Source organism: Oryctolagus cuniculus, chromosome 2, assembly GCF_051225735.1.
Source record: "Oryctolagus cuniculus isolate XC-2025 breed Fujian yellow rabbit chromosome 2, ASM5122573v1, whole genome shotgun sequence".
Taxonomy (NCBI): Eukaryota; Metazoa; Chordata; class Mammalia; order Lagomorpha; family Leporidae; genus Oryctolagus; species Oryctolagus cuniculus.
The window spans coordinates 152,185,223-152,210,618 of NC_142868.1; the positions used below are offsets into that span (position 1 = coordinate 152,185,223).

Genomic DNA, 25,396 nt, shown 5'->3' on the forward strand with positions numbered 1-25,396 from the left:
CAATTTGGGACATGCTCAAGCTGACTTGCCCCAAATGGTAGAGTTAGAAACATACCAGGGGACTCCAATTCAATCCCATCAAGGTGGCATGTACCAATGCCATCTCACTATTCCAAGTGATCAATTTCTGTTCACAATTGATGATAATGAAAGGACTAAGTGTCAAAGGGAGCACATAAACAAGTCTAGTACCTGCTAATACTAACCGATTAGAATAAATAAAGGGGAGAGTGATCCAACATGGGAAGCGAGATACTCAGCAGACCCATAGAATGGCGGATGTCCTAAACAGCACTCTGGCCTCAGAATCAGCCCTAAAGGCATGCGGATCCGGCTGAAAAGCCCATGAGAGTATTTCAGGCATGGAAAGCCAAGACACTCCGGCAAAACAAACAAACAAACACCTAAATGAAAGATCTCCATGAGTGAGATCCCAGTGGAAAGAACAGGTCTTCAAAGAAGGAGGTACCTTTCTCTGAAGGGAGGAGAGAACCTCCACTTTGACTATGACCTTGTCTAAACAAGATAAGAGTCGGAGAACTCAAGGGGCTTCCATAGCCTTGGAAACTCATGACTGGTGCATAGGGAGATTACTGATGCCATAAACAGGAGTGTCAATTTGTAAAGTCAACAACAGGAGTGTCAATTTGTAAAGTCAACAACAGGAGTGTCAATTTGTAAAGTCAACAACAGGAGTCACTGTGCACTTACTCCTCATGTAGGATCTCTGTCCTTAATGTGCTGTACATTGAGATTTAATGCTATAATGAGTACTCAAACAGTATTTTTCACTTTGTGTTTCTATGGGGGTGCAAACTGTGGAAATCTTTACTTAATGTATACTAAACTGTTCTTCTGTTAAAAAAAAAAAAAGAAGAAATTAGCAATTCCCAACTTGACTCTCGCTGGGATTAAACATGACAATAGGTCTGATCTGATTTCATCATCATTTAAAAAATCATCTATTATTTTTCACTTTATGTTTCTGTGTGGGAGCAAACTGTTGAAATCTTTACTTAATGTGTGCTAAACTGATCTTCTGTATATAAAGAGAATTGAAAATGAATCCTCATGTGAATGGAAGGGGAGAGGGAATGGGAAAGGGGAGGGTTGCGGGTGGGAGGGACGTTATGGGGGAGAAGCCATTGTAATCCATAAGCTGTACTTTGGAAATTTATATTCATTAAATAAAAATTTAAAAAAATGTAAATAAGACATAACTTTTGTGTCATGTAGTTTTATCACAATAAAAAGAAAAAAATTAATCCGTAACAAATGAGTTCAACTGTGTAACTCATAAAAAAAAGGTTTAAAGAATTATTCCAAAATGTTAATAATGGTTGTCTCAATATAGAGGCATATTTTTCTTTATAAAATTACCTCAGTATTAGAAAATGTGTGTATTATTTTCAGATCATTACAAATGTTTGTGAGTCCAATTATGTGAAAAATATTGGCTAAAAATCCACAGGTATTATTTTCCAAATTACAAAATTTGGAAATTTGAAACATAGATTTAAATCTCATATATTCATCTAGTCGCTTGATAAATTCATTGAGGAGTTTTTAAGATTCTGAAATGAGGTAAAATCTGGGGTTCCAAAATTTAAGCAATTCTTTCATGTGGCTTGATCAGTTTTTATTTTTGTTTTATAGTTTTTTAATTGTTTGTTTATTCTGCTTTTAGAAACAGATTTGATTGTGATTTTATTTTTACATTTGAATGCTAATGTTTTTAAAGAAGAGGTAATTTCATAAAAATTTTATATTTTTCGGAAAAATCAGTACACTGTACAAAAAGAGACAGATGGTCAACAGTGTTGATTATGATGCACGCTGTTCTGACACATACATTACTTGGATTTTGTTAACATTAGTCACTGGGTTATATAAAAAATTGATTGTTCATTACATTTCATATCACAGGCTTCTTTTGAAAAAAATTGGTCTAAATGACTTCTCAGAAAAGCTTTGTGACGCTGTGTGATTTTTTTTTGCTTTCAGTTCTCTTTAAAATATAACATGAAATAGACTTCAGTTCCTCATAAATCATATTAAAGTGAACTTAACTAGCTTTTTGGTTCTTTTATAGTGTATAAATAACTTTTAGCTCTTTTACAATATCTTAAAGCATTTTCTATTTTTATATGACCTGTACTGCTAATTCTTGAAAATGTTTTACTAATTTCAAAGGTAACAATATTTTGTTTTTATTCTATTTCAGAAAACTGAAAAAAGCGAATTTCTAAATTTCTTCTACAACCATTGTATGCATGTCCTCACAGCACCACTTTTGACCAATACTTCAGAAGACAAATGTGAAAAGGGTAGGGTCTCTTATCTATCTACTTATGATTCCTGTTTTTATAGAAGGATGAAATAATTTTTAAAGTTAACGGATACTTTATATGACACAGAAACTACTGAAAAAATGTTTTTAAGATTTTATTTATTTATTTATTTGAAAGGCAGAGATACAAAGAGAGAAGGAGAGAGATTTTCCATCTGCTGGGTCATTCCCCAAATGGCCGCAACAGCTGGGGCTGAGCCAGACCGAAACCAGGAGCCAGGAACTTCTGATGGTCTCCTACTTGGGTGCAGAGGCCCAAGCACTTGGGTTTTCTGCTGCTTTTCCAGGTGCATTAGCCAGGGACCTGGATGGGAAGTGGAGCAGCTGGGACTCAAACCAGTGCCCATATGGGATGCTGGCCATATAGGTGGAGGCTTAACCTTCTACTCTACAGCGCCAGCCCCCACTACTGAAAGTTTCAAGCTGCAATATAAAATCAGGATTTTCCTTTTTTCTGAGTATTTATAGAAGAGAATGACATAGCAAATGTGGCAAAATGTATTATTACACACTGAAAAATAGAGATGTAGATACTTGGCAAAGAGATTATCCCTGAAGTTGTTAGAATTGACATATAGAATGACATACAGGAGCAGACAGTAAGTATATCACCTATATTTCAAAAATCTAGGGAACCATCATTTTTTAGAAAAACTTGGCACAGTGAAATGAAGTGAAGGCCCTCAATCCACAACATCAGGATCAGAAATAGGTGGGTTAATCAGATAAGTTGGTTAGGGTGAGAAATCATTTTTAAGAAACATGAACTCTTTAAATATCTTAACTTCTAAATATAAAATTATGCCAGTATATTAGAGCAAGTTGTTTTTTAGAGTGTATTTTACTTAATTTCCATATTACCTTTGTTGGATTAAGTGTACCCATAATTCATCAGCTACAATTTCTGGTTTCAGTTTGTTAAGTGGAGTAAAAACCTAAAGATATTTTTTAAGCAGTCTCAGCACAGAATCCGATTTTAAGTATCCTTCCAGGTTTTTATAGTTGCAGGTATCTAATTTGATGTCAGTTTTTAAACTAAGTTCTACTTTATTTAACTTAGCCATAGATATTACATAGTTATCTTAAATTTCATCACTATAATTTTTTACCATACTGCCATAAAACAAAGTATTTCAGAAAGCTCATGGAAATGTAATCAAAAGGTAAGTTCATTTTAGTTTGAAAAAATGTTTGAAATCCATACATAGTTTTTTCATCATATGCATTCTCCATGAACTTGCTGAAGACACCCTCATACATAAAAATGTAAACAAAGGAACTTGACAAACACGCAACTCAGTTGATGAAATCAGCTATGTGGGAGCTTGTAAAAGCATTGGCCACTATCTGCAAGTGCTGGTTAATCAATTAAGAGATCATTTAAGAGAATGTTTGGAAAATTAGTAAACTGGGCACCGCCTGCAAGCTATCAATTCCTTTCTGAGTATTTAACCTAGGGCATGTTTGTACATCTGCATCATGTGTACAAGAATTTAACTGCATTTATTGTTTATGGTAGGAAAATGAGTACAGAATGTTGTACTTATATAATGGAATATTCTATAGCATTTAAAATAATTACAATGAATTTCTATTTCTATTCTCTAAAATAGAAAGGTGAATGGGTACAGAAACCTATTGCAGGTTTTTATTACAGAATGGTTCCATTCGTGTAAATTAAAACAATGGATATTTAACGTTTTCAAGTAAAACACTTCTAGCAAACAGAAAATTATAGTAACAGTCACCCTTGCATCCTTATTGGCTTTCTTAAAACTAGTAGCAGATTTTTTTAAACTTTTTGCAATTAAAAGAATTCCATTACAGAAAAAGTTGGAGTTGGCTGTGTACCCTTTCATATTCTCATTTTTCCACTCTCCCTTCCCTCATTCTTCCAGTCTCCTATCCCTGTAAGTATGCTTAATTTAGAGCTTATCACTCCTAGATTTCCTTATGTTTTTATGTGTATAATATGGTAATATTCTTAATATTTTCAAATTTGATAGAAATTTATGCCTATACACATTATTTTCTTTTTTTTTTTTCCTTTTTCTCCAAAGTTGTTTTTGAGATCTATTCCTATTGGTACCTAGAGTTCTCATTTAACTCTTTCATGGAATTCTCTATAGGAGTATGCTTTTATTCAACCATTCCACTACTAATGTACATTTGTTTCTAGCTTTTTGCTACCACAGTGTTCCAGCATACATGCTTGTGTTCCCTAATGCAGATGTGCTTATTAGATTTCCTCAAGTATGTGGGCCTAAAAATCAGAACTTAATTATAATAACCTACTTACATTTAAAAAAAAACTCAATGTATACTGCATTTTTAACGCGTTACTATGGAAGTTTTAAAATGCCTGTATTTTGTAGTTTTAAAAATGTGATACAGAGACATATTCTAATTGTTGAGTGATAAATACAAGAAGGTAAAAGAAGATCTGTTTTTGGAGGCGGTTTTATGTTTGTTTTTGAAGTTCTTATTTATTTGAGAGGCACAGAGACAGATTTCATCACTAGCTCACTTACCAAATGTCTTTAAAGGCCCAGGATTGGCCCTGACTAAAGGAGCTAGGAGCCAGAACTAAATCCAGGTTTCCCACATAAATCTAAGCTGCTGCCTCCCAGGGTCTGTATTGGCAGGAAGCTAGAAACGTGAGCCAGAGCCAGGAATCCAGCAAGGGCTCCCCCGTGTGGGACATGAATGCCCCAACTGGCAATTTAACCACTGGAACAAAACACTCACTGTCAGTATATCAAGTTTTATCTCTAGCTGCTGTAATTTTTTCCTTTTCTTTTTTTTTTTTTTTCTTTTTGACAGGCAGAGTAGACAGTGAGAGAGAGAGACAGAGAGAAAGGTCTTCCTTTGCCGTTGGTTCACCCCTCAATGGCCACTGTGGCCAGAGCACCGCGCTGATCTGAAGCCAGGAGCCAGGTGCTTCCTCCTGGTCTCCCATGGGGTGCAGGGCCCAAGTACTTGGGCCATCCTCCACTGCACTCCTGGGCCACAGCAGAGAGCTAGACTGAAAGAGGAGCGACTGGGACAGAATCTGGCGCTCCGACCGGGACTAGAACCCCGGGTGCCAACGCCGCAGGTGGAGGATTAGCCTAGTGAGCCGCGGCGCCAGCCGTAATTTTTTCCTTAATCAAATTATGCTGAAGCCATTGTTGTGGCATAGCAAGTAAAGCTGCTGCAGGCATCCCATATATATGGGTGCCAGTTTCATGTCCTGGCTTCTCTACTTCTGATGCTACCTGCTAATTTGCTTGGGAAAGCAGTGGAAGATGGTCCAAGAACTTGAGCTCCTGGCTCCTGGCATTGGACTGGCCCAGCCCTGGCCATTGTAGCCACCTGGAGAGTGAACCAGCAGATTGAAGATCGCTTTCTCTCTGTAACTTTACCTTTCAAATAAATAAATAAATCTTTTAAGAAAAAAATACTATACTGTATTGTCTTTTAATAATTCCACATCTGTACTCAATTCCATTAAAGACCTCAGGTAGGGGTATAGTGTTTGACCAAGTCAGCCAATTCTTAATGATTATCCTAGGGAGATTTATGATTGAAAGTGTGATTTGTATTAGAAATGTCAGATATTATTACTGAAGTAGTTGGTTTTCATTTCTTTTTGTTAGATAATATAGTTGGACCTAACAGAAATAACACAATTTGTCCTGGTAAGTATAAATTTATATTTTATGAAATAATGCAAATTATAAGCTTTTTCCTACTAAGTATAATACATTTATATAAGACTAGGAAAAGTATATTTTCAACAAAAAATATCCAAGGATAGATTCATATTATATTTATTCCAAAGGAAAAAATTTCTACTTCCTCCAATATAAAAGATGGAAAACCAGTGAGAATTTTGTTTCTGTTTTTCTTTTTAAATTTATAACTTATCTTATATGACAGTGCTTTAAGAGCATATTGAAAGTTGAAGACAGTTCTTTTTAAATCTAGTAAACTATTATCATTTACTTAGGAACTAGTCTTTGTGATAACCTAAGGCTTATTGTCCATGAGTCTGGATTCCAAACACTGTTGTTGTTGTTGTTTTGTTTTTAATTTTTTTTTTATTTTTGACAGGCAGAGTTAGACAGTGAGAGAGAGAGACAGAGAGAAAGGTCTTCCTTCCATTGGTTCACCCTCCATATGGCCATTGCAGCTGGTGCGCTGCACCAATCCGAAGCCAGGAGCCAGGTGCTTCCTCCTGGTCTCCCATGCGGGTGCAGGGCCCAAGCACTTGGGCCATCCTCCACTGCACTCCCGGGCCACAGCAGAGAGCTGGACTGGAAGAGGAGCAACACTGGGACAGAATCCGGTGCCCTGACCAGGACTAGAACCCAGGGTGCCGGCGCCACAGGCAGAGGATTAACCAAGTGAGCCGCAGCACAGGCCAACACTGTTGTTTTAATTGGAACAGATAAATAGCAAAATAGGTCTGATAGCATGGGAGATAACTGTGATGTGTGCATCTAGCAGCAGGTCTTCTGTACCAGGCTCAACAAATTTCAGGAGAGCCAGTTTCTAATATGACTGTTCAGTGCTTGTATTAAGTAGATATAAGTAATTTCTTTTCTTACAGGAATGTGAAAACAAGATATTTAACACTGTAGATAATTTTTAAAGTTCTTTTGTAAATTAGAAACTTGAGAAAAAAATTTTTAATGATGGGAAACATAACTATTCTTGAATATAAAGTAGAAATGGTACTAGGATTGTGTTTTGTGTATTTGATAGCCATTCTGTTATTTAAAATAATGCTAATTTATTCCTGATAGAATATCTTAGTTCTACAGAATATATGTGTGTAATCTTGTGTAAATAAAATAGTTCTATTAAATGATATCTTTTATCTTCCATAAGGCTGTGGTTCTATAATTTCCTTACACTTTAAAAGCCTAAAAGCACGTTTACTACAAGTGTGAAATTATCCTTGGCATATATTAAAATTTGATGTTACAGAAGCAGTATGAAATCATTCCATGAATGTACAAGAACACCATTTAATTCTATTTTCAGTAAACTTTTTGAAGTACCCTCATATAAACCAAATCATCTTGAAGCAGCATTGTTGAAGCTGTTTTATTTCAGAAGGCCTCTTTACGAACATGATAAGTTGATACTTTAAAAATTTTCTTCAGAAATCTTGATCTGTTATTTTTACTCTATTCAAATAACCAAAAACATCCTTTCCTTCAGGTCTTCAAATAAAGCATATAAATTTTTCTTGGGAAATTTGCATTTACTGCTTTTGGCTAAAAGTTTGAGGCATTTCCTCTTTGGACCCTTTCATAGATGCAGTAATACTGATAGCACTTATTAGATATAAAAATGAAGGATAAATAATTTAACTTTGGCCTAAGATACAGAATGTAAGCTTTATTTTCAGTTTACAATATTTTTATTATTTTCATGAGATGACTTTCTTTTATAGATAATTATCAAACAGCACAGCTACTTGCCTTAATTTTAGAGTTACTCACATTTTGTGTGGAACATCACACATACCACATTAAAAACTATATTATGAATAAGGATTTGCTAAGAAGAGTCTTGGTCTTGATGAATTCAAAGCACACTTTCCTGGCCTTGTGTAAGTAACAATTCAAATGAATGTTGTTGTAAACTGTTTGAAGAAACAACATTTTATTAGAAATAAAAGCTATGGTTACCTATCTAAAGTTATTTAGTTTTTTCTTTTATTTTTAGCATCATATATGCTGTTTATCACATGAGGAGATTTGAAGAGTCTAGCACTTTATCCATATGTTTTTTGGTGTCACATTTAGCATATATGCCTTATATAGCCTTTATCTGTTTTATTTTCAGGTAATACTTAGAACCTCTTGTGAAAGAGGCTTCATTTAATGACTTCAATCTATTAACAGAGGGTTGAAATAAAGACAACTGAATTTAAAAATTGGAAGCTTGTATTTTAATGATTTGGTATTTGGAATAAACTAAGCTACTTAGGGAAAAGTTTACAAGTAAAGGATCAACAAATACGGAAATAAAGAATTAAAATTACAGTTCTTTGTCTTCCATAAGAATTTTAGCATTTATATTGCTAAGGTTATTTAGCTAAGGAAAAGATAATTAAAAGGAAAATTTCTTATAAAATGTGAAAAGGCAAATTATGTTTTTATTCATTACTCTGTTGTCCTGTTACATATACAGTCTCAACTGCCATTTACCTATGGCAGAATAGTCGTGTTCAGTTGATAAACAAGGGAGTGATGTCATTATAATGTGTAGAAGTAGCATTGGCTTACAAATGTTATGTTACTGGCAACAGGAGACCCATAAGCTGTGTTTTCAGAAAATTAAATTATATATATCTGCCTCCAAAAGCTCCTTCCCTTCTATAGAGGCAAGATAGCCTTACCTCTTGGCAGGTTGTACCACTCCTGTCTCCATCCTAATGAAAGCCCCCACTGATTCAGAACTGCCTTCACTGCACTGTGTCAGCATCTGCTAGCACTACTGTAAAGCTGCTACCATTTGTATTCTATGGGTTTTGTATATTTTTGCATCTCTGCATGGACCTGCTTGCTTGAGTAGTTTACTTATCTCTAAGATACAAATTACTGTTTTGTTGTTTTTAGCTCTGGCACAAAGTTGTACAGGTTTTTCTTGTTGCTGTTTTTGTTTTTAAGATTTATTTATTTATTTAAATTTTTTTTTTATATTTTTTTATTTTTATTTTTTTTGACAGGCAGAGTGGACAGTGAGAGAGAGAGAGACAGAGAGAAAGGTCTTCCTTTGCCGTTGGTTCACCCTCCAATGGCCGCCGCGGCTGGCGCGCTGCGGCCGGCGCACCGCGCTGATCCGATGGCAGGAGCCAGGAGCCAGGTGCTTTTCCTGGTCTCCCATGGGGTGCAGGACCCAAGCACCTGGGCCATCCTCCACTGCACTCCCTGGCCACAGCAGAGGGCTGGCCTGGAAGAGGGGCAACCGGGACAGAATCCGGCGCCCCAACCGGGACTAGAACCCGGTGTGCCGGCGCCGCTAGGCGGAGGATTAGCCTAGTGAGCCGCGGCGCCGGCCTTATTTATTTATTTAAAAGGCACAGTTAGAGAGGGAGAGAGACAAAGAGAGCTCTTCCATGAACTGGCTTGCTCCCCAGATGGCCACAGTAGGAAGTCAGGAGCCTGGAACCTGGAAACTCCATTGAGTTCTCCCACATAGGTGACAGGAACCCGAGCACTTGGCCATCCTCCACTACTTCCACAGGCACATGAGCAGGGAGCTGGGTCAGAAATGGAGTAGTCAGGACTTGAACCACTGCTTGCATGGATTGCTCCATGTCACAGGTGGCAGCTTAATCTGTTGCACTACAATGCCTGCCCCAAGTTACACAGGTTTTGATTAGTCTTCTAATTGTTTTTCTAAAAGCTCATTTATTTTTAGTGAACAGTTTTACTTTTCATTTTGAAAAAATTGTGATTCCTTTATGGCAGAAATCTCTGGATAATATATAAAATCATCAACTTCCTGTATTACTTTTACTTAGGTGCTCTTCGCTTTATGAGGCGGATAATTGGCCTTAAAGATGAATTTTATAATCGTTACATCACCAAAGGAAATCTTTTTGAGCCAGTTATAAATGCTCTACTGGATAATGGAACTCGGTACAATCTGTTAAATTCAGCTGTTATTGAGTTGTTTGAATTTATAAGAGTGGTAAGTTTATACTAAAGAACACTTAATAAGTTATATGTAAACAATGTGATTTCTTCATTTCCCTCTTCTCCATAAGTTGTTTTATTCCATGTGTTAGAATCTATTTCTAATAAACTCAGATTTTAAAAGTCAGTTACTTTTTTATTCTTTTTTACTATGTGGTTATAGTTGTGTGGTGGGTAATAATTTATTAAATTTAAAAGTGAAATTCAGCACAGTCTTTTAACCTATGGTCACTCGGTCTTCTCAGTTCCTTTTTTCTTTTTGACAGGCAGAGTTAGACAGTGAGAGAAAGAAAGAAAGGTCTTCCTTTTTCTGTTGGTTCGCCCCCCAAGTGGCCACTACGGCCGGCGCATTGCGGCCGGTGCGCTGCATGGATCCGAAGCCAGGAGCCAGGTGCTTCCTCCTGGTCTCCCATGCGGGTGCAGGGCCCAAGCACCTGGGCCATCCTCCACTGCCTTCCCGGGCCACAGCAGAGAGCTGGACTGGAAGAGGAGCAACCGGGACAGAATCTGGTGCCCTGACCAGGACTAGAACCCGGGGTGCCGGCACCGCAGGTGGAGGATTAACCAAGTGAGCCGCGGTGCTGGCCCTCAGTGCCGTTTTTTTGTTTTTTTTGTTTTTTTTTTTTTTTTTTGACAGAGTGGACAGTGGGAGAGAGAGACAGAGAGAAAGGTGTTCCTTTTTGCCATTGGTTCACCCTCCAATGGCCGCTACAGCTGGCGCACCGCGCTGATCCGAAGGCAGGAGCCAGGTGCTTCTCCTGGTCTCCCATGTGGGTGTGCAGGGCCCAAGGACTTGGGCCATCCTCCACTGCACTCCTGGGCCACAGCAGAGAGCTGGCCTGGAAGAGGGGCAACCGGAACAGAATCTGGCACCCCGACTGGGACTAGAACCCGGTGTGCTGGCTCTGCAGGCGGAGGATTAGCCTACTGAGCCGCGGCACCGGCCCTTAGTTCTGTTTTTATGACCCAAATATTTTAGGATCACATCTAGCATATATGGAAATTTCTTTCAAGTATGCCATTCATTTAATTTCTTTTTTTTTAAGATGTATTTATGTATTTGTTTGCAAGGTAGAGTTAAACACAGAGAGAAGGAAAGACAAAATAGTTTTCCATCCATTGTTCACTCCCCAAATGGCTGCAGCGACCGGAGCTGGTCCATTCCAAAGCCAGGAGTTTTTTATGGGACTCCCATGAGGGTGCAGGGGCCTAAGCACTTGGAACATCTTCTACTGCTTTCCAGGCCATAGCAGAGAGCTGGATTGGAAGAGGAGCAGTTGGGACTTGATTCGGCGCCTATATGGGATGTCGGCACTGCAGGCAAAAATTTAGCCTACTACACCACAGCACCTGTCCCTCACTTAATTTCTTAAGAAAAAAGTGGTTTTCTGTTGTAGGAGAGGTAATACAAAGTGAATGGAAATTTGAAAAATATTTCCTTTCGTAAACATTCATGTAAAGCAAATAAAGGTAAGACAGGATCCTGGAATTCTAAACTGAAGAAACCAGAAAGTTAGATGGGCAACTCCAGCTACTTTATTTTATAGATGGGGGAATTAAAACACCCAACTGATGAAATGACTTATTCAGGAGCATCCATTTGGTTAATAGCAGGGTCAGCGCTTGTAGCTATGCCTACCTATTCATTTTCAGGAAATAAAAGATTTATATATGAAGAGAGGTAGCTCCTTGTGAGTAACAAGCTTAAGACAGGTAATTAGAATTAGTACAGAAAATTTACCTCTTTTGTACACACACACACACACACACACACACAATTACTTCAGTAGAGAAAGGGCCACATAGTTGAAAAGAATGGGGAAAAAAGCCCAAGCTATAAATTCATTCTCTAGTTTTATTTCTTACAAATCATATTTTGGCTAATGACATGCTATTCTCATATGAAACTTATTTCACTGACTGGATTATTTTTCTAAGAGTGTTCATCTTCCAGCATATTTTGAAAGGATGCAAAGTATAGGCATTTATGCATTAGTGTTAGAAAACAAGGAATATAAGTAACCTAGCTCACTAGATATCTGAACCGTGGTTCAATATACTGTTCTAATGAATCAGAACTTTTCTTAATGAACTGTTTACGTTTTCTTTCATTAAAATTTTAGTAAAATACTGATAAAATGAGGTATAGAGTTCACAACCCAATTCCTGTTTCCAGTGAGATAGTTAAAGGAATCTGTGCATATTTTTATTTAGGTTAGACTTAACCCCTTTGGATATCAGTTATACAGGAAGTCATCAAATAAACCTGTTCATTGAAAATGTGACTTGAACATCTGCTTTCCAACCAGCTGTGTGCTTTTGATCAAACTATCCAATTTAGACACTCAGTTTTGTTTTCTTTAAAAAAAAAATTAGGGAAAATAAAATTTACTTCATAGAGTTCTTGTGAGGATCAAATGAAGTTGTATATAAAAGTGCTTTTCTCAAAAAATTACAAATTGCCATATAAATGCAAAAATAGAAGTCCTAAACTAAATCCATTTACTTTTCAAATGTTCTTTATAGTCCCCCAAAAGGGCTCTAATGAATTGCTTCGCCTTTTTCCAAGTTTTCTGTGGATTCCTGACTCATGTATAAAGAAACTAGGACATTTATTTTTGGAAGGTGATTTTTAAAAACCTTTTTTGATCATCTTTGGAACCATAAAAATTTTAAGTTTTTCTTCTAACAAGCCTTGTATTATATTTGAATTGTAAATTTTGTGCTTATACAGGAAGATATCAAGTCTCTTACTGCACATATAGTTGAAAACTTTTATAAAGCACTTGAATCGATTGAATATGTTCAGACATTCAAAGGATTGAAGACTAAATATGAGCAAGAAAAAGACAGACAAAGTCAGAAACTGAACAGGTATTGTTTAAGTGTATTGCATTTATAGCCTACAAAATTGTGTCCCAAAATCATCTGTAGTTTAGATCTTACGTGGGAAATTTACCAAGGAATTTTCCTTCCATCACAAGATAGTATAGGATTGTATATACAGGAGGGTAAAATGTCCTCCCCTAACTTGCATCCATTATATGATGAATTACTACCCCAAATTATAATTCATGATCAATTTTTAGTGTAGTTTACAGCATCTGAAAATATTTTGGAGTGTGCCCTAACTAAATCTTTTGTCATTACTAAGATGATTTTGCCATAATACACTCCATGTTAATACACTCCATGTAAATTACTTCAGTTGCTCTTCACTGTACACATTCTCCCCTTAAATTTAATCTGTGGACTTTAAGTCATTGCTCAATATTTGTGATATATTTCTTACAGTGTACCATCTATATTGCGTAGTAACAGATTTCGCAGAGATGCAAAAGCTTTGGAAGAGGATGAAGAAATGTGGTTTAATGAAGATGAAGAGGAGGAAGGAAAAGCAGTTGTAGCACCAGTTGAAAAATCTAAACCAGAAGATGATTTTCCCGATAGCTATGAAAAGTTTATGGAGACGAAAAAAGGTATTAAAATTCTGAATTTCTGTGTAGTGCATCCTTTACTTAGTACAGAAATTACTCAGTTGCTTGTGAAAGTCTGGTCATCACTTATAAAGCAAGAAACCACTTATAAAGCAAGAAATATTATACTGAAGCATGCCCTTTAAAATTACCATTTTCCAAATCTGTATAGGAATTTTTCTCATGTTTAAAATGTTTGTCTTGCAAGAACTTAGACTAAGTCTGGCTGGAGATCTCCCCAAGTGCAGCCAGGGCTCTTGATCCCCACAACAAGCGTTTTCTCTTTCTCCTCATACTGTTCGAAAGCTACCAAAGAAAGTTCCCCTTTTAATAAGTTGTTCAAGCCACTCTTTCATCAGTTGTATATCATCCCTTTTATTCCACAGACAGAAATCAGAACCTATATTTATTTTGAATACAAATTCTACCTGATTAAAAAAATTTTTTTTCTTGAAACTTGCTATTCGTTTTTTAGAAATTACTTATTCTACTTGTCCTTTGCCTTCCGTGAATAGGCTTGGCTTTTTTTCTATCCTGAATCCCCAATAAAAATAGAGACCATATAGATCCACAGAAAACTTCTAGGGCATTTCACCCTGAGAAAGCTGAGCTCAAAGAAGTAATTTTTCTCTTTGATAGTTTGTTTGTTCCCCAAGCAAATAGATGCCTTACTGCAGCCTAGGGAGCAGAGAGACTATTAAAATGTCCTAAGGAATAGTTACCCTTTGGAAATCAAATTCTGTCTTTATTGACATGTACTACCTGACTAATGTCAGATGCAGCAATAAGATCATACTTAAAGTACTCCATCCTGTGTGGGATGCCACACTGTTAAGAGTGATATACAAAAACAGGAACAACCAGATGTGAAGAGAGATTCCTGCTCCGTAATAGAAACCAGTAAAGGAACTTGGGCTATTCAGGGAATAAGAGACTGAAAAACTCAGTCATTATCTTTTTTTAAAAAAAGATTTATTTATTTATTTGAAAGAGTTACACAGAGAGAAGGAGAGACAGAGAGAGAGAGGTCTTCCAACTGATGGTTCACTCCCCAAATGGCTGCAATGGCTGGAGCTGAGCTGATCCTGATCCAGGAACCAGGAGCTCCTTCCTGGTCCCCACATGGTTCAAGCACTTAGACCATCCTCTGTTGCTTTCCCAGGCACATTAGCAGGGAGCTGGATAGGAAGTGGAACAGCTGGGACTCAAACCAGTGTCCATGTGGGATGCTGGCACTGCAGGCCAGGGCTTTAACCCACTATGCCTCAGCATTGCCACACATTTTTTTTAAAGGGTAGGTTTCCACCTCTTTTTTTTTTTTTTTTACGATTTGAGAGGTAGAGTTACAGAGAGAAGAGACAGAGAGAAAGGTCTTCCATCCACTTGTTCACTCCCCAAATACTGAAATGGCCAGAGCTGGGCAAATCCGAAGCCAATTAAGAGCCAGGAGCTTCTTCCAGGTCTCCCACATAGATACTGTGCCATCTTCCACTGCTTTCCCAGGCCACAAGCAGAGAGCTGGATTGGAAGAAGAGCAGCCAGGACATGAACCAGCATCCATATGGGATGCTAGCGCCACAGGCAGATGCTTAGCCTGCTGCACCACAGTACCAGCCCATTACATGATTTTTAAGGTCCTTCCTAAAGATTTCTAAGATTCTAGCTAATAAAGAGTAATGACTGTACACATAATGCTTTCCTATTTTAGCTATTAGAAAACAAATTCAGTGTTTCACAAGTTTTAAAATTATTACTCATTTTAGATGCTTTGACTTAGCAATATTTGTTGATACAAGTTCAAAATTTTACTTTTGCTTTAGCAAAAGAAAGTGAAGACAAGGAAAACCTTCCCAAAAGGACATCTTCTGGTGGCTTCAAATTTACTTTCTCGCACTCTACCAGTGCTGCTAATGGAACAAACAGTACGAACAGTAAATCTGTAGTAGCTCAGACATCACCAGCAAGTTCTAATGGGTCCTCTTCCAAACCTACAAACTTGACTTCATCAGTAACAGCTACCAAGGTATGTGAAACAGTACAATACACAAAACTTTGCTTTTTTTTTTTTCTTTGACAGGCAGAGTTAGAGAGAGACAGAGAGAAAGGTCTTCCTTCCATTGGTTCACCCACCAAATGGCTGATATGGCCAGCATGCTGTGCCAATCTGAAGCCAGGTGCTTCCTCCTGGTCTCCCATGCAGGTGCAGGGCCTAAGCACTTGGGCCATCCTCCACTGCACTCCCAGGCCACAGCAGAGAGCTGGACTGGAAGAGGAACAACCGGGACAGAATCCAGTGCCCTAGCCGGGACTAGAACCTGGTGTGCCGGCGCCGCAGGTGGAAGATTAGCCTAGTGAGCCACAGCGCTGGCCTAGCCTGCTTTTTCTATCTATAAAATTATTTCATATTTACCAGAGAAAATTGGTGAAATGCAAACAAAAATGAAGGCAGATGATTCTTATGTTGTCATATTTTTATACCCATGGGTTTATCAAAAAAATCTTTTATAAATACATTTTCTCTTTTTTTTTTTTTTTTTTTTTTTTTGACAGGCAGAGTGGATAGTGAGAGAGACAGACAGAGAGAAAGGTCTTCCTTTTGCTGTTGGTTCACCCTCCAATGGCCGCCACGGCCGGCGCACTGCGCTGATCCGAAGGCAGGAGCCAGGTGCTTCTCCTGGTCTCCCATGCGTGTGCAGGGCCCAAGCACTTGGGCCATCCTCCACTGCCTTCCCGGGCCACAGCAGAGAGCTGGCCTGGAAGAGGGGCAACCGGGAAAGAATCCAGCACCCCAACTGGGACTAGAACCCGGTGTGCTGGCGCCGCTAGGTGGAGGATTAGCCTGTTGAGCTGCGGCGCCGGCCTATAAATGCATTTTCATATCTTGAATTTATTTGTTAAAATTTTTTTTTCTGGCCGGCGCTGTGGCCATATGAGGCCATTTGCCTCATAGCAAATGGATTTGGCATTGGTTGTGTTTTTTAAAACTATTTTAAATTTTGTATGAAGCCGTCTTTACATTTTTCATTATATAAACCTTCCTTTAACCACAAAAAGCAGTGGCCTAAAATAAAAAAAAGCGTAAATATAGGGACAATTGTTAATATAAGGGTAGAAGCTCAAAAAGTGGAGCTGCTATAGTACTACTAACTGAAGGCATACATCTTGGTTTGAATAAGTTCTTCAATTTCTCAAGGTCTTTAGTTACCTGGTTTTAAATGGAGATAAAATAGCTCCTACCAAAAGCTTGTTGAGATGATGAAATTACTACTTTATAAGTTTGTTGAAAAGATTGAATTCAAGCACTTGTTAACACCTTCCAAATAGGTTAGCTTTTTTTTTTTTCAATGAAAGCAGTTTGTTTCAAATGATATGCTAATAGTGGTATGCTATTTTACAAATTTAGATATAACTTAATAGCTTTCTTACACACATAGATGAATTTGACACTCCTTACTATATACTCCCCTTTATTCCTTCTTGTGTTATAATTTTTAGTTAAGACAGTGTTTGTTTATAATGACAGTGTGCATGTTTAAATTTTTTCTACTGTTTATGACTTTCCATTTTCTAGAGTAAATAATTGCTAGTGTTTTTTTCATTGGTTGTAATATGTATGTGCCTCTCATTAATTCTTTTAGTACTTCTTAGGTTGGTTTCCACATATTTTTCTCATGGAGACAGCTCTCATGAGCTGCTACCCAGTTGTCTTGAGGCTTTCTCTTCTATTATCCTAAGACTTTGACTGCTCTCCTTTTTTGCATCATTTTTTTTCCTGGATCCCATATTTCCTTCTTCATTTTTGTGTTTTTTTTTTTTTTTTTTTGAAAGATTTATTTATTTATTTGAAAGAGCTACACAGAGAGAGAAGGAGAGGCAGAGAGAGAGGTCTTTCATCCGCTGGTTCACTGCCCAGTTGGCCACAACAGCCAGAGCTGTGCTGATCAGGAGCCAGGAGCTTCTTCTGGGTCTCCCATGCAGGTGCAGGAGCCCAAGGACTTGGGCCATCTTCTACTGCTTTCCTAGGCTAGAGAGCTGGATCGGAAGTGGAGCAGCTGGGACTCATACTGGCGTCCATATGGGATGCTGGCACTGCAGGTGGTGGTTTTACCAGCTACACCACAGCACCAGCCCCTTCTGTTTCATTTTGATAGAGCATATCCTCTGTGTTTCCTAAGGATCGCTTGAGAGGTAGAATTTGAGACTTCACATTATTCTTAACTCACGCTTGATTGACAGTTTCACTGAATGCAAAACTAGATTGGAAATAATTCTGTCAAGAATCTGAAGTTACTGTTGTCAAGAAGTGTCGCTCCCCTTCTTCATGGAGGAATGACACTAAACCCTGCCTAGGCTTCATATCCGAGTCACGGCACCATTATGTCGCTCCCCGTCTTTGTGGAGGAATGACACAGGACCCTGCGCTTTTGTCTGCTCGGCCCTTCCCGGGTTTGCTGCTGGTTCTTCCCGGGTTGGCTACCGACCCTTCCACCTCCGTGGAAGGGCGGTTCCCCCTGCCACTTTCCCCACTTCCGCGGGGGAGCGGCACACCGCCGGCTGGCTCTCTCGGGGGCTGCACAGGTGTTCCTTCAGATAGATGTTCCTGGTGCATGTTGTCTCTCTCCTCCTTTATAGTCCTCTTCCGCCAATCCCAACTCTGCTACCCACACGCCGAGTATGCTGCTCTCCTCCAATCAGGAGCAGGTCCTACAGTTTATTGGTTGAACTGGAGGCAGCTGTGTAGAAGCTGTTTCCTCCTCTCCCAGCGCCATATTGTGGGAGAGCAGATGCATAGAATAAGTCTTAATTCCAGTAACTTAGTCTAGTCAGAGTTGCTCCCCACAAAGAAGTCCAAACACATTTTTTTTTAAAGATCTCCATTTCACTCATATAGTAAGTTTTAAAATAATCACAGATCATTAAAACAACAATACTATATCTGTATGTATCCCCCCTCCCCCATCCACCTTTTGTTTTTAAAGATTTATTTATTTGAAAGGCAAAGCAGCTAAGGTGAGGCAAAGGTGGGGAGATCTAGTCACTACCAGGGCTGGGCCAGTTCAAAGCCAGAAGCCCAGAACTCCATCCCCATCTTCCACATGGCTGGCAGGGGCCGAAGCACTTGATCCATTTTCTGCTGCCTTCTGAGGAACATTAGCAGGGAGCTGGATCCAAGTGGAACAGCTGGTACTGGAACTGGTGCTCTGTGCTCATATGAGATGCCAGCATCGCAACTGGTGGCTTCACCTGTGCCACAGCACCCACCCCCAATTCTCATTTGTATATCCCCTTGCAGATACTTAGTTCTTGACTTCCTCCTATTATATGAGCTAACTTGCCTCTGATTATTCTTTCCAAAAATAAAAATGCTATGATTGCTTTCATCTGCTGTTTTCTCTTCCCATCCAGTTTTGTTTTTCATGGTGTATATATTTATACTTTTTTTTAAAATTTTTCTTTCATTTTAGTGAAGTTTCAACCATCAGTGGAAGTAAATGAATTTGAGTCTTCCAACAGCATTATTCATTATGACCTAATTACACAAATGCCTGATTTTTAAAAGTTAAGGCTGAAAACATTGTATATGAATTTACAGTACACCTGTAGATTATAAATACCGATGCAAAAATCCTTAGTAACTAAACATCTTATCCATGTGATATTCCATTTACAAAGATGGTTCTCAACCAATATCATAAGTAAATAAACAAGAAAGGCCATTTTCAGACAGAATTCTAAGTGAACATGATTATATAAGAGTAGGTATAATTAAAATCTGCTATTTTAAAACTGCATTTCAAGTGATATATCTGAATCCATCAACTTCACAGGGTGCATCTCTGGATTACATGCTTTTTTACTTTTAATATGTTGTATTTACATTTTACAGTAAATATTTTCCTGAGTGTATATTTGTTCATGGTATATTAAAACATAGATAATATAAATAAAATTAAATAGTATAACTGATTTTTTTGAACAATTAATCTTAAGCAAAATCATCACCTTAACTGTTAACCCTTCAGGGTTGAAATGTTTGCACATGATATATAATCCATAATATAATTAAAATTTTATTGGTAATTTATTGTCATGTTTGTGAGATTGGTTCCTTGTATACTATATTCTTTTTCTTCCAAATTTGGCTTAGAAACTAAGTAAGAGAAATACTTTTACATATTTTCTTCTTCAACTAATTTATAAGATAGTTTACTGAAGTCTAAATACTACCACTATATCACTTTTACATTACAGAAATGACAAAATTGAGGTATGGAGATATTAAATCACTTGCCAAAGGTCATACAGATAAAAAGTGGTGGCATTGGGAATTTGAAGCCAGTCAGAATACTATCTATATATATATATATATATATATATATATATATATATATATATTTTTTTTTTTTTTTAAGATTTATTTATTTGAAAGGCAGAGTTACAGAAAGGCAGAGGCAGAGAGAGATTGGTCTTCCATCCACTGGTTCATTCCCCAAATGACCACAACAGCTGAAGCTGGGCCTTTCCGAAGCCAGAGCTTCTTCTGGGTCTCCCACGTGGGTGCAGGGGCCCAAGGATTAGGACCATCTTCCACTGCTTTCCCAGGTGCATTAGTAGGGAGCTGGATTGGAAGTGGAGCATCCGGGACGCAAACCGGGGCTCATATGGGATACCAGTGCTGCAGGTGGTGGCTTTATCTGCTACACCACAGTGCTGCCCTCTATATTAATGGTTTAACCATCCTGCCTCTTACTTATCCAAACCAAAGACAAATGTGATTAAGCTGAAAACAAAGCAGAAGGATTCTCACACAAGTATACAACTTTTATTTAGTTAACAGGCTTAATTCTACTTTAATGGGATTGGTTCAGAATGAAGGCAGTCCTGCAGACATCTGTAATTTTGGGTCAAGTTTCCAGAGCTTTAGTGGGATTTCAAAGGAGTCTTATTATTCATACTATTATTCTTAACAGGCCAAATCTGAATCATCCTTACTTTTCTTACTCTAGTTTTTAGGAACCATTTCATATCTTTAGTCATTTAAAGTGCTCTTGAGGGGCCGGTGGCTGTGATGTAATAGGTAAAGCCGCCACCTGCAGTGCCAGGATCCCATATAGGCGCCGGTTCGAGTCCCAGCTGCTCCACTTCCCTCCCATCCAGCTCTCTGCTATGGCCTGGGAAAGCAGTAGAAGATGGCCCAAGTCCTTGGGCCCCTGCACCTGCATGGGAGACCTGGAAGAAGCTCCTGGCTCCTGGCTTTGGATCAGCACAACTCCAGCCGTTTTAGCCAGTTGGGGAGTGAACCATCAGATGGAAGACCTCTCTCTCTCTGCCTCTTTCCCTCCGTGTAACTCTTTCAAATAAATAAATAAATACATCTTTTTAAAAAAAAATTTGTTCTTGAAAGAAAATATTAATGTGTACTTAGTGGTGAAATACACACATGAACAGAGACAACAAAGAAACAGTGTAAAATTCGAGAAATGAACTAGCTTATTTCCAAGTTTAGTGGAAATTTGGAAGCTAGAAGTTTCCAGCTTCCAAATACAATGATTGTTAGTCCTACTATTTAGAAAAATACTGTTTTCCCACAGTCAAATTTTCCCGATTTAAAATGAGTTCTTAGGTATCATTAAAAACTCAGGAAGCAAAAAGAAAAGTTGAGGGCTGTAATGTCACCAATTGGTAGTTAGTATTCATAATTTCAAGTGATTCCTGTATCAAATTTAAATATGTTAACTTCAGATAATTGTGACTTAGAAAAATGATTTTCAGTATCTTCACATGACTGCATTTACACTAAAAGCTTATTGTTTTTAAGTTTCATATACTTCAAAAAATTTTTTTTAATTCTTCACTAGGGAAGTTTGGTTGGCTTAGTGGATTATCCAGATGATGAAGAGGAAGATGAAGAAGAAGAAACATCCCCCAGGAAAAGACCTCGTCTTGGCTCATAAAATAATTTACTGGAGGACCATCAACATGTGGTCTTACTAAAATGCTGCAACTGTTCAATGAGCTGAAAATCTGAATCAGAAAGCCTTCTCACTTGAACTATGAATATACAGGAGTAGCAAAAGATACTCTGTGTCAGCTAGGAGAGTTTAGTTCTGGTAAAAACCAGGCTTCCCAGGAACTTGATTGCTTGCTAATAATTACAGATTTTTGCCTTTTAGACTGTCAGCAAAATGTCTAAAAAAGGTTAGTAACCAGAACCTAGGAGATAGCTTCTCAGCAAGGAGTCTCAGGTTTTGGGCTCGTTTCTGGGGGAGGGAAGAGGCTGATAAAATAACATTAATGCAGGGTTGCTCCAGGGTGGGTATCCAATCTAGAAACAATTATAAAACTTCAGTTGCAAACCCAATAACATTACTTGTATAATGGTGCTGGCCATGTTGTTTTAATCAGTTGCCTCTTTTTAAAATAGATTTTTATGGAAAAAAATTCATCTATCATCAAAAATGAAGTTAATGTTGGGACCATTTCTTTGCAGATTTCACAGGAATTCAGCCTTGTAGGTAGGGGGAGGTCCAGTATTACAGCACATGTTGAGTTTTCCACACCAAGAATTTTCAGTAGGTATTTGACAAAAATAATCTGGATCCAAAATAGACAGTTTTGTTAAAGGAACTTTGAGATAACAGAGACCAAGAATCAGTACAGTAGTTTCCAAAATTTGGGGGTACATAGAATAAAATATTTTCAACTGCCTTCCAATACAGTCTTCTATGGAAGATACTTTGAAGACACTTTCTGCCTTGTTAGTGAAGTTGTCACTGTCCCCAGAACTGAAGCAAGTTTTAAAAAGTATAAAGACTAGTAAAGGATAGTGCTGAATGAAGTGGCATTAAAGTGTCAACATCAGCATGCAGCATATGAAGCTCTTCCAGAAACAAAAAAGGGTGTACTATGAAAGCTTTTTTAAAAAGAATAAAAGCACATTCCATGTACGTAAATGAATTTAAAATAATGGAGGCAACAGTTCAGAGTTTTTATTTTTAGAACAGCAAGTTAACTGTAAATATTTTAATGTTAGTTTACTCATCTATGATCTGAGATCATGCTGAAGTAAGAAAAATGTCCCCAAACTACAATTTATTACATTGGGAAAAACTAAAAATAGGAATTCCAGCTACAGTCTTTAGATCACCTTTGTAATGTGTTATGGGTCCATTTTTCCTGGAATAGCTTAAACTGAAGCAGTTCCCCCTGTTTTTTTTGGAGATTTTGTAGTTAATTTTAATTTTGGCTATTGTTTGGAAAAGATGGGCTGTCTGTGTAGATATGAAGTATAGTTTTTCCATAAAACAGATGTTTATTTTGTATTAAAAATACCACTGTACTTGTTTTACACCATTTGTATACATGTGGTGATATTAATGCTGAACTGTAAAATTCAGGAATTAAAATGTGACCCTCTAATTTCATGATTGATGCTTGTGTTTGTTTTGTTGTAAATATAAGTTAAATCTTTTATGTCCATTTTACACTATCTTTTAAAAGCCAATAAAATTATCCATGGATATTTATTATAAACCACTAGTTCATATTCTAATCTGAATGAAAGAATTCTAAACAAGTGAGGGTCAACTGCACTTTAAATATCACTGACTACATGGAAAAAGTGTCATCGGGCAAATAAAATCTCAGCACTGCAGCATCATAGCGTGGAGCTATTCTCACCTCTTTCAGGAAGGGTGTCCTTATACTTTCCACAAAAATCGGTAAAATTAGCATATGAATACTCTCTTCAAGCAAGTTTTATCAAGCCACTACTTAGCATCTTAGGTCTTAATAAATCGTATAATCTAAGAAGCTCAGGCCTAAAACATTTCTCTATTTACTGTTCTTAAATAGCTTAAGTTCCAGTATAAAGTGTTATCTTTGTATCTTGGAAAGACTCCCTCTAATTTTCCTTTCTGAAGAACTGCCATGAGTCTCAAACTTTTAACTGATCATCAAATCTCATCATATATAGCAGAAATGTGAATGTTTTCTTGAAATACAAGTTACATATCCATACCCATCACCATATGAGATCAAGACATATCTTGAAAGAGCAACCATGAAGATTCCACATGAGCTGCTGTCTTACAATAACTATGCTAGGCAGAGCTGGGTTTTTATATCTTCACTCAGTGAAGCAAACTAGAGCCCACACTTGTATGCCTTAGGACTTCTTAAAGTGATATCTGTAAACATGTATCCAATATAAAACTATTTTTAATAAAAGTTATCTGAAACAATTCTGTGTTTTAATTGCTAGTTTTTCCTTTTGTCCACCTAGTGATGCAAATGTACCAAGTGAAGAATAACTCTGGTTTTTCTAAAAGTTAAACATTGGAATTATATAGCTAAAATGAGCTTTGGTGTCCCTTTTTTAAAGTTTTATAGTTGTAGACTTAAGGAGAAAAGATGTAATGATAACTTAAACCTCAGGAGTGTCCTCCAGCTAGGAAAAGATGGATGGGGTTGCTGGGGAGGGTGCCACAGCTCTGAAAGTTTCTTATGGGTCTTCTACTTTCCTGGTTACCTTTCCACAGGCTGCAGAGAACTATGCTAGGGTTACTTGTCATACAAAAGACTACACCAGTGGTATCATTTCCCTCAGCAGGCTCAGTCACTTGTCTTTGTTCCAATAATAGCTTTTCTGGAAAGATTGAGTAATGAATGTTTTTAACATCTCCCGTGTTCACTTTGCTTCAAATGTAAAATCCATCTTTTTTTTTTTTTTTTTTTTTTTTTTTTTTTTTTTTTTTTGACAGGCAGAGTGGACAGTGAGAGAGAGAGACAGAGAGAAAGGTCTTCCTTTTGCCGTTGGTTCACCCTCCAATGGCCGCCGCGGCCGGCGCGCTGCGGCCGGCACACCACGCCGATCCGATGGCAGGAGCCAGGAGCCAGGTGCTTTTCCTGGTCTCCCATGGGGTGCAGGACCCAAGCACCTGGGCCATCCTCCACTGCACTCCCTGGCCACAGCAGAGGGCTGGCCTGGAAGAGGGGCAACCGGGACAGAATCCGGCGCCCCGACCGGGACTAGAACCCGGTGTGCCGGCGCCGCAAGGCGGAGGATTAGCCTAGTGAGCCGCGGCGCCGGCCTGTAAAATCCATCTTAAAACTGCCCAGGATAGTTGATTGCACTGCCTCATACCTAGTATACCCCCAGCTTTTTTTATTCTTTTAAGATTTTATTTGAAAGAGCAGCAGAGAGGGCCAGCGTGTGACTCACTTGGTTAATCCTCCGCCTGCGGCGCCAGCACTCCAAATGGGCGCTGGGTTCTAGTCCTGGTTGCTTCTCTTCCAGTCCAGCTCTCTGCTGTGGCCCGGGAGTGCAGTGGAGGATGGCCCAAGTGCTTGGGCCCCTGTACCCGCATGGGAGACCAGGAAGAAGCACCTGGCTCCTGGCTTCAGATCAGCACAGCACTGGCCGTAGCGGCTGTTTGGGGAATGAACCTGTCTGTATCTCTACCTGTCCAAAAAAAAAGCAACAGAGAGGGAAGAGACAGAGGTTCCATCTGTTGATTCACTCCCCAAATAGCCACAAAAGACAGCTGGGCCACGGTGCCAGCACAGCCCCTAACTATTTTAGTCCACCCATCCTAAAAATGAAAATTTAATAAAGTAATTTCCATGCTTTAAAACTTCAGTGGCTTCCCACTGCCCATTATTATTAAAGTTTAAATCCTCACATTTCCTACAAGGCCCTGTACTACCAGTACCCCACCTATCTCCAATTTCATATGCTAACCCCTGGACTCACTCGACACAGAATCCACTTACTCAGGATGTGCTTTGTTCTTGCTGCAGAGCCAGAATTAGTTATCTCCATGCAATCACCCTTCTAATCAGCTTAGACGCTTTCTCAAGGAGGCTCA

The 25,396-nt window shown here is 38.3% G+C and overlaps 1 protein-coding gene across 7 annotated transcripts in view; it reads left to right on the forward strand.

The window, feature by feature from the left end:
• Window positions 1-23,770, forward strand: part of PPP4R3B (protein phosphatase 4 regulatory subunit 3B) — a 69,856-nt gene extending 46,086 nt beyond the window's left edge. The window contains exons 9-17 of one of the 7 annotated variants that reach the window (XR_016229364.1): window positions 2,225-2,327; window positions 5,965-6,030; window positions 7,797-7,955; window positions 9,876-10,045; window positions 12,577-12,675; window positions 12,785-12,924; window positions 13,345-13,529; window positions 15,347-15,549; window positions 21,386-23,770. Coding sequence is in view for 4 of the 7 variants with exons in the window: in XM_008254387.5 (XP_008252609.1) it covers window positions 2,225-2,327; window positions 5,965-6,030; window positions 7,797-7,955; window positions 9,876-10,045; window positions 12,785-12,924; window positions 13,345-13,529; window positions 15,347-15,549; window positions 21,386-21,481 (1,122 nt within the window). In the remaining 3 variants the exon portion in view is untranslated. The remainder of the gene's footprint in view (window positions 1-2,224; window positions 2,328-5,964; window positions 6,031-7,796; window positions 7,956-9,875; window positions 10,046-12,576; window positions 12,676-12,784; window positions 12,925-13,344; window positions 13,530-15,346; window positions 15,550-21,385) is intronic. The other 6 variants (XR_016229366.1, XR_016229365.1, XM_008254387.5 and 3 more) reach the window with 6 other exon arrangements.
• Window positions 23,771-25,396: the final 1,626 nt, after the last annotated feature.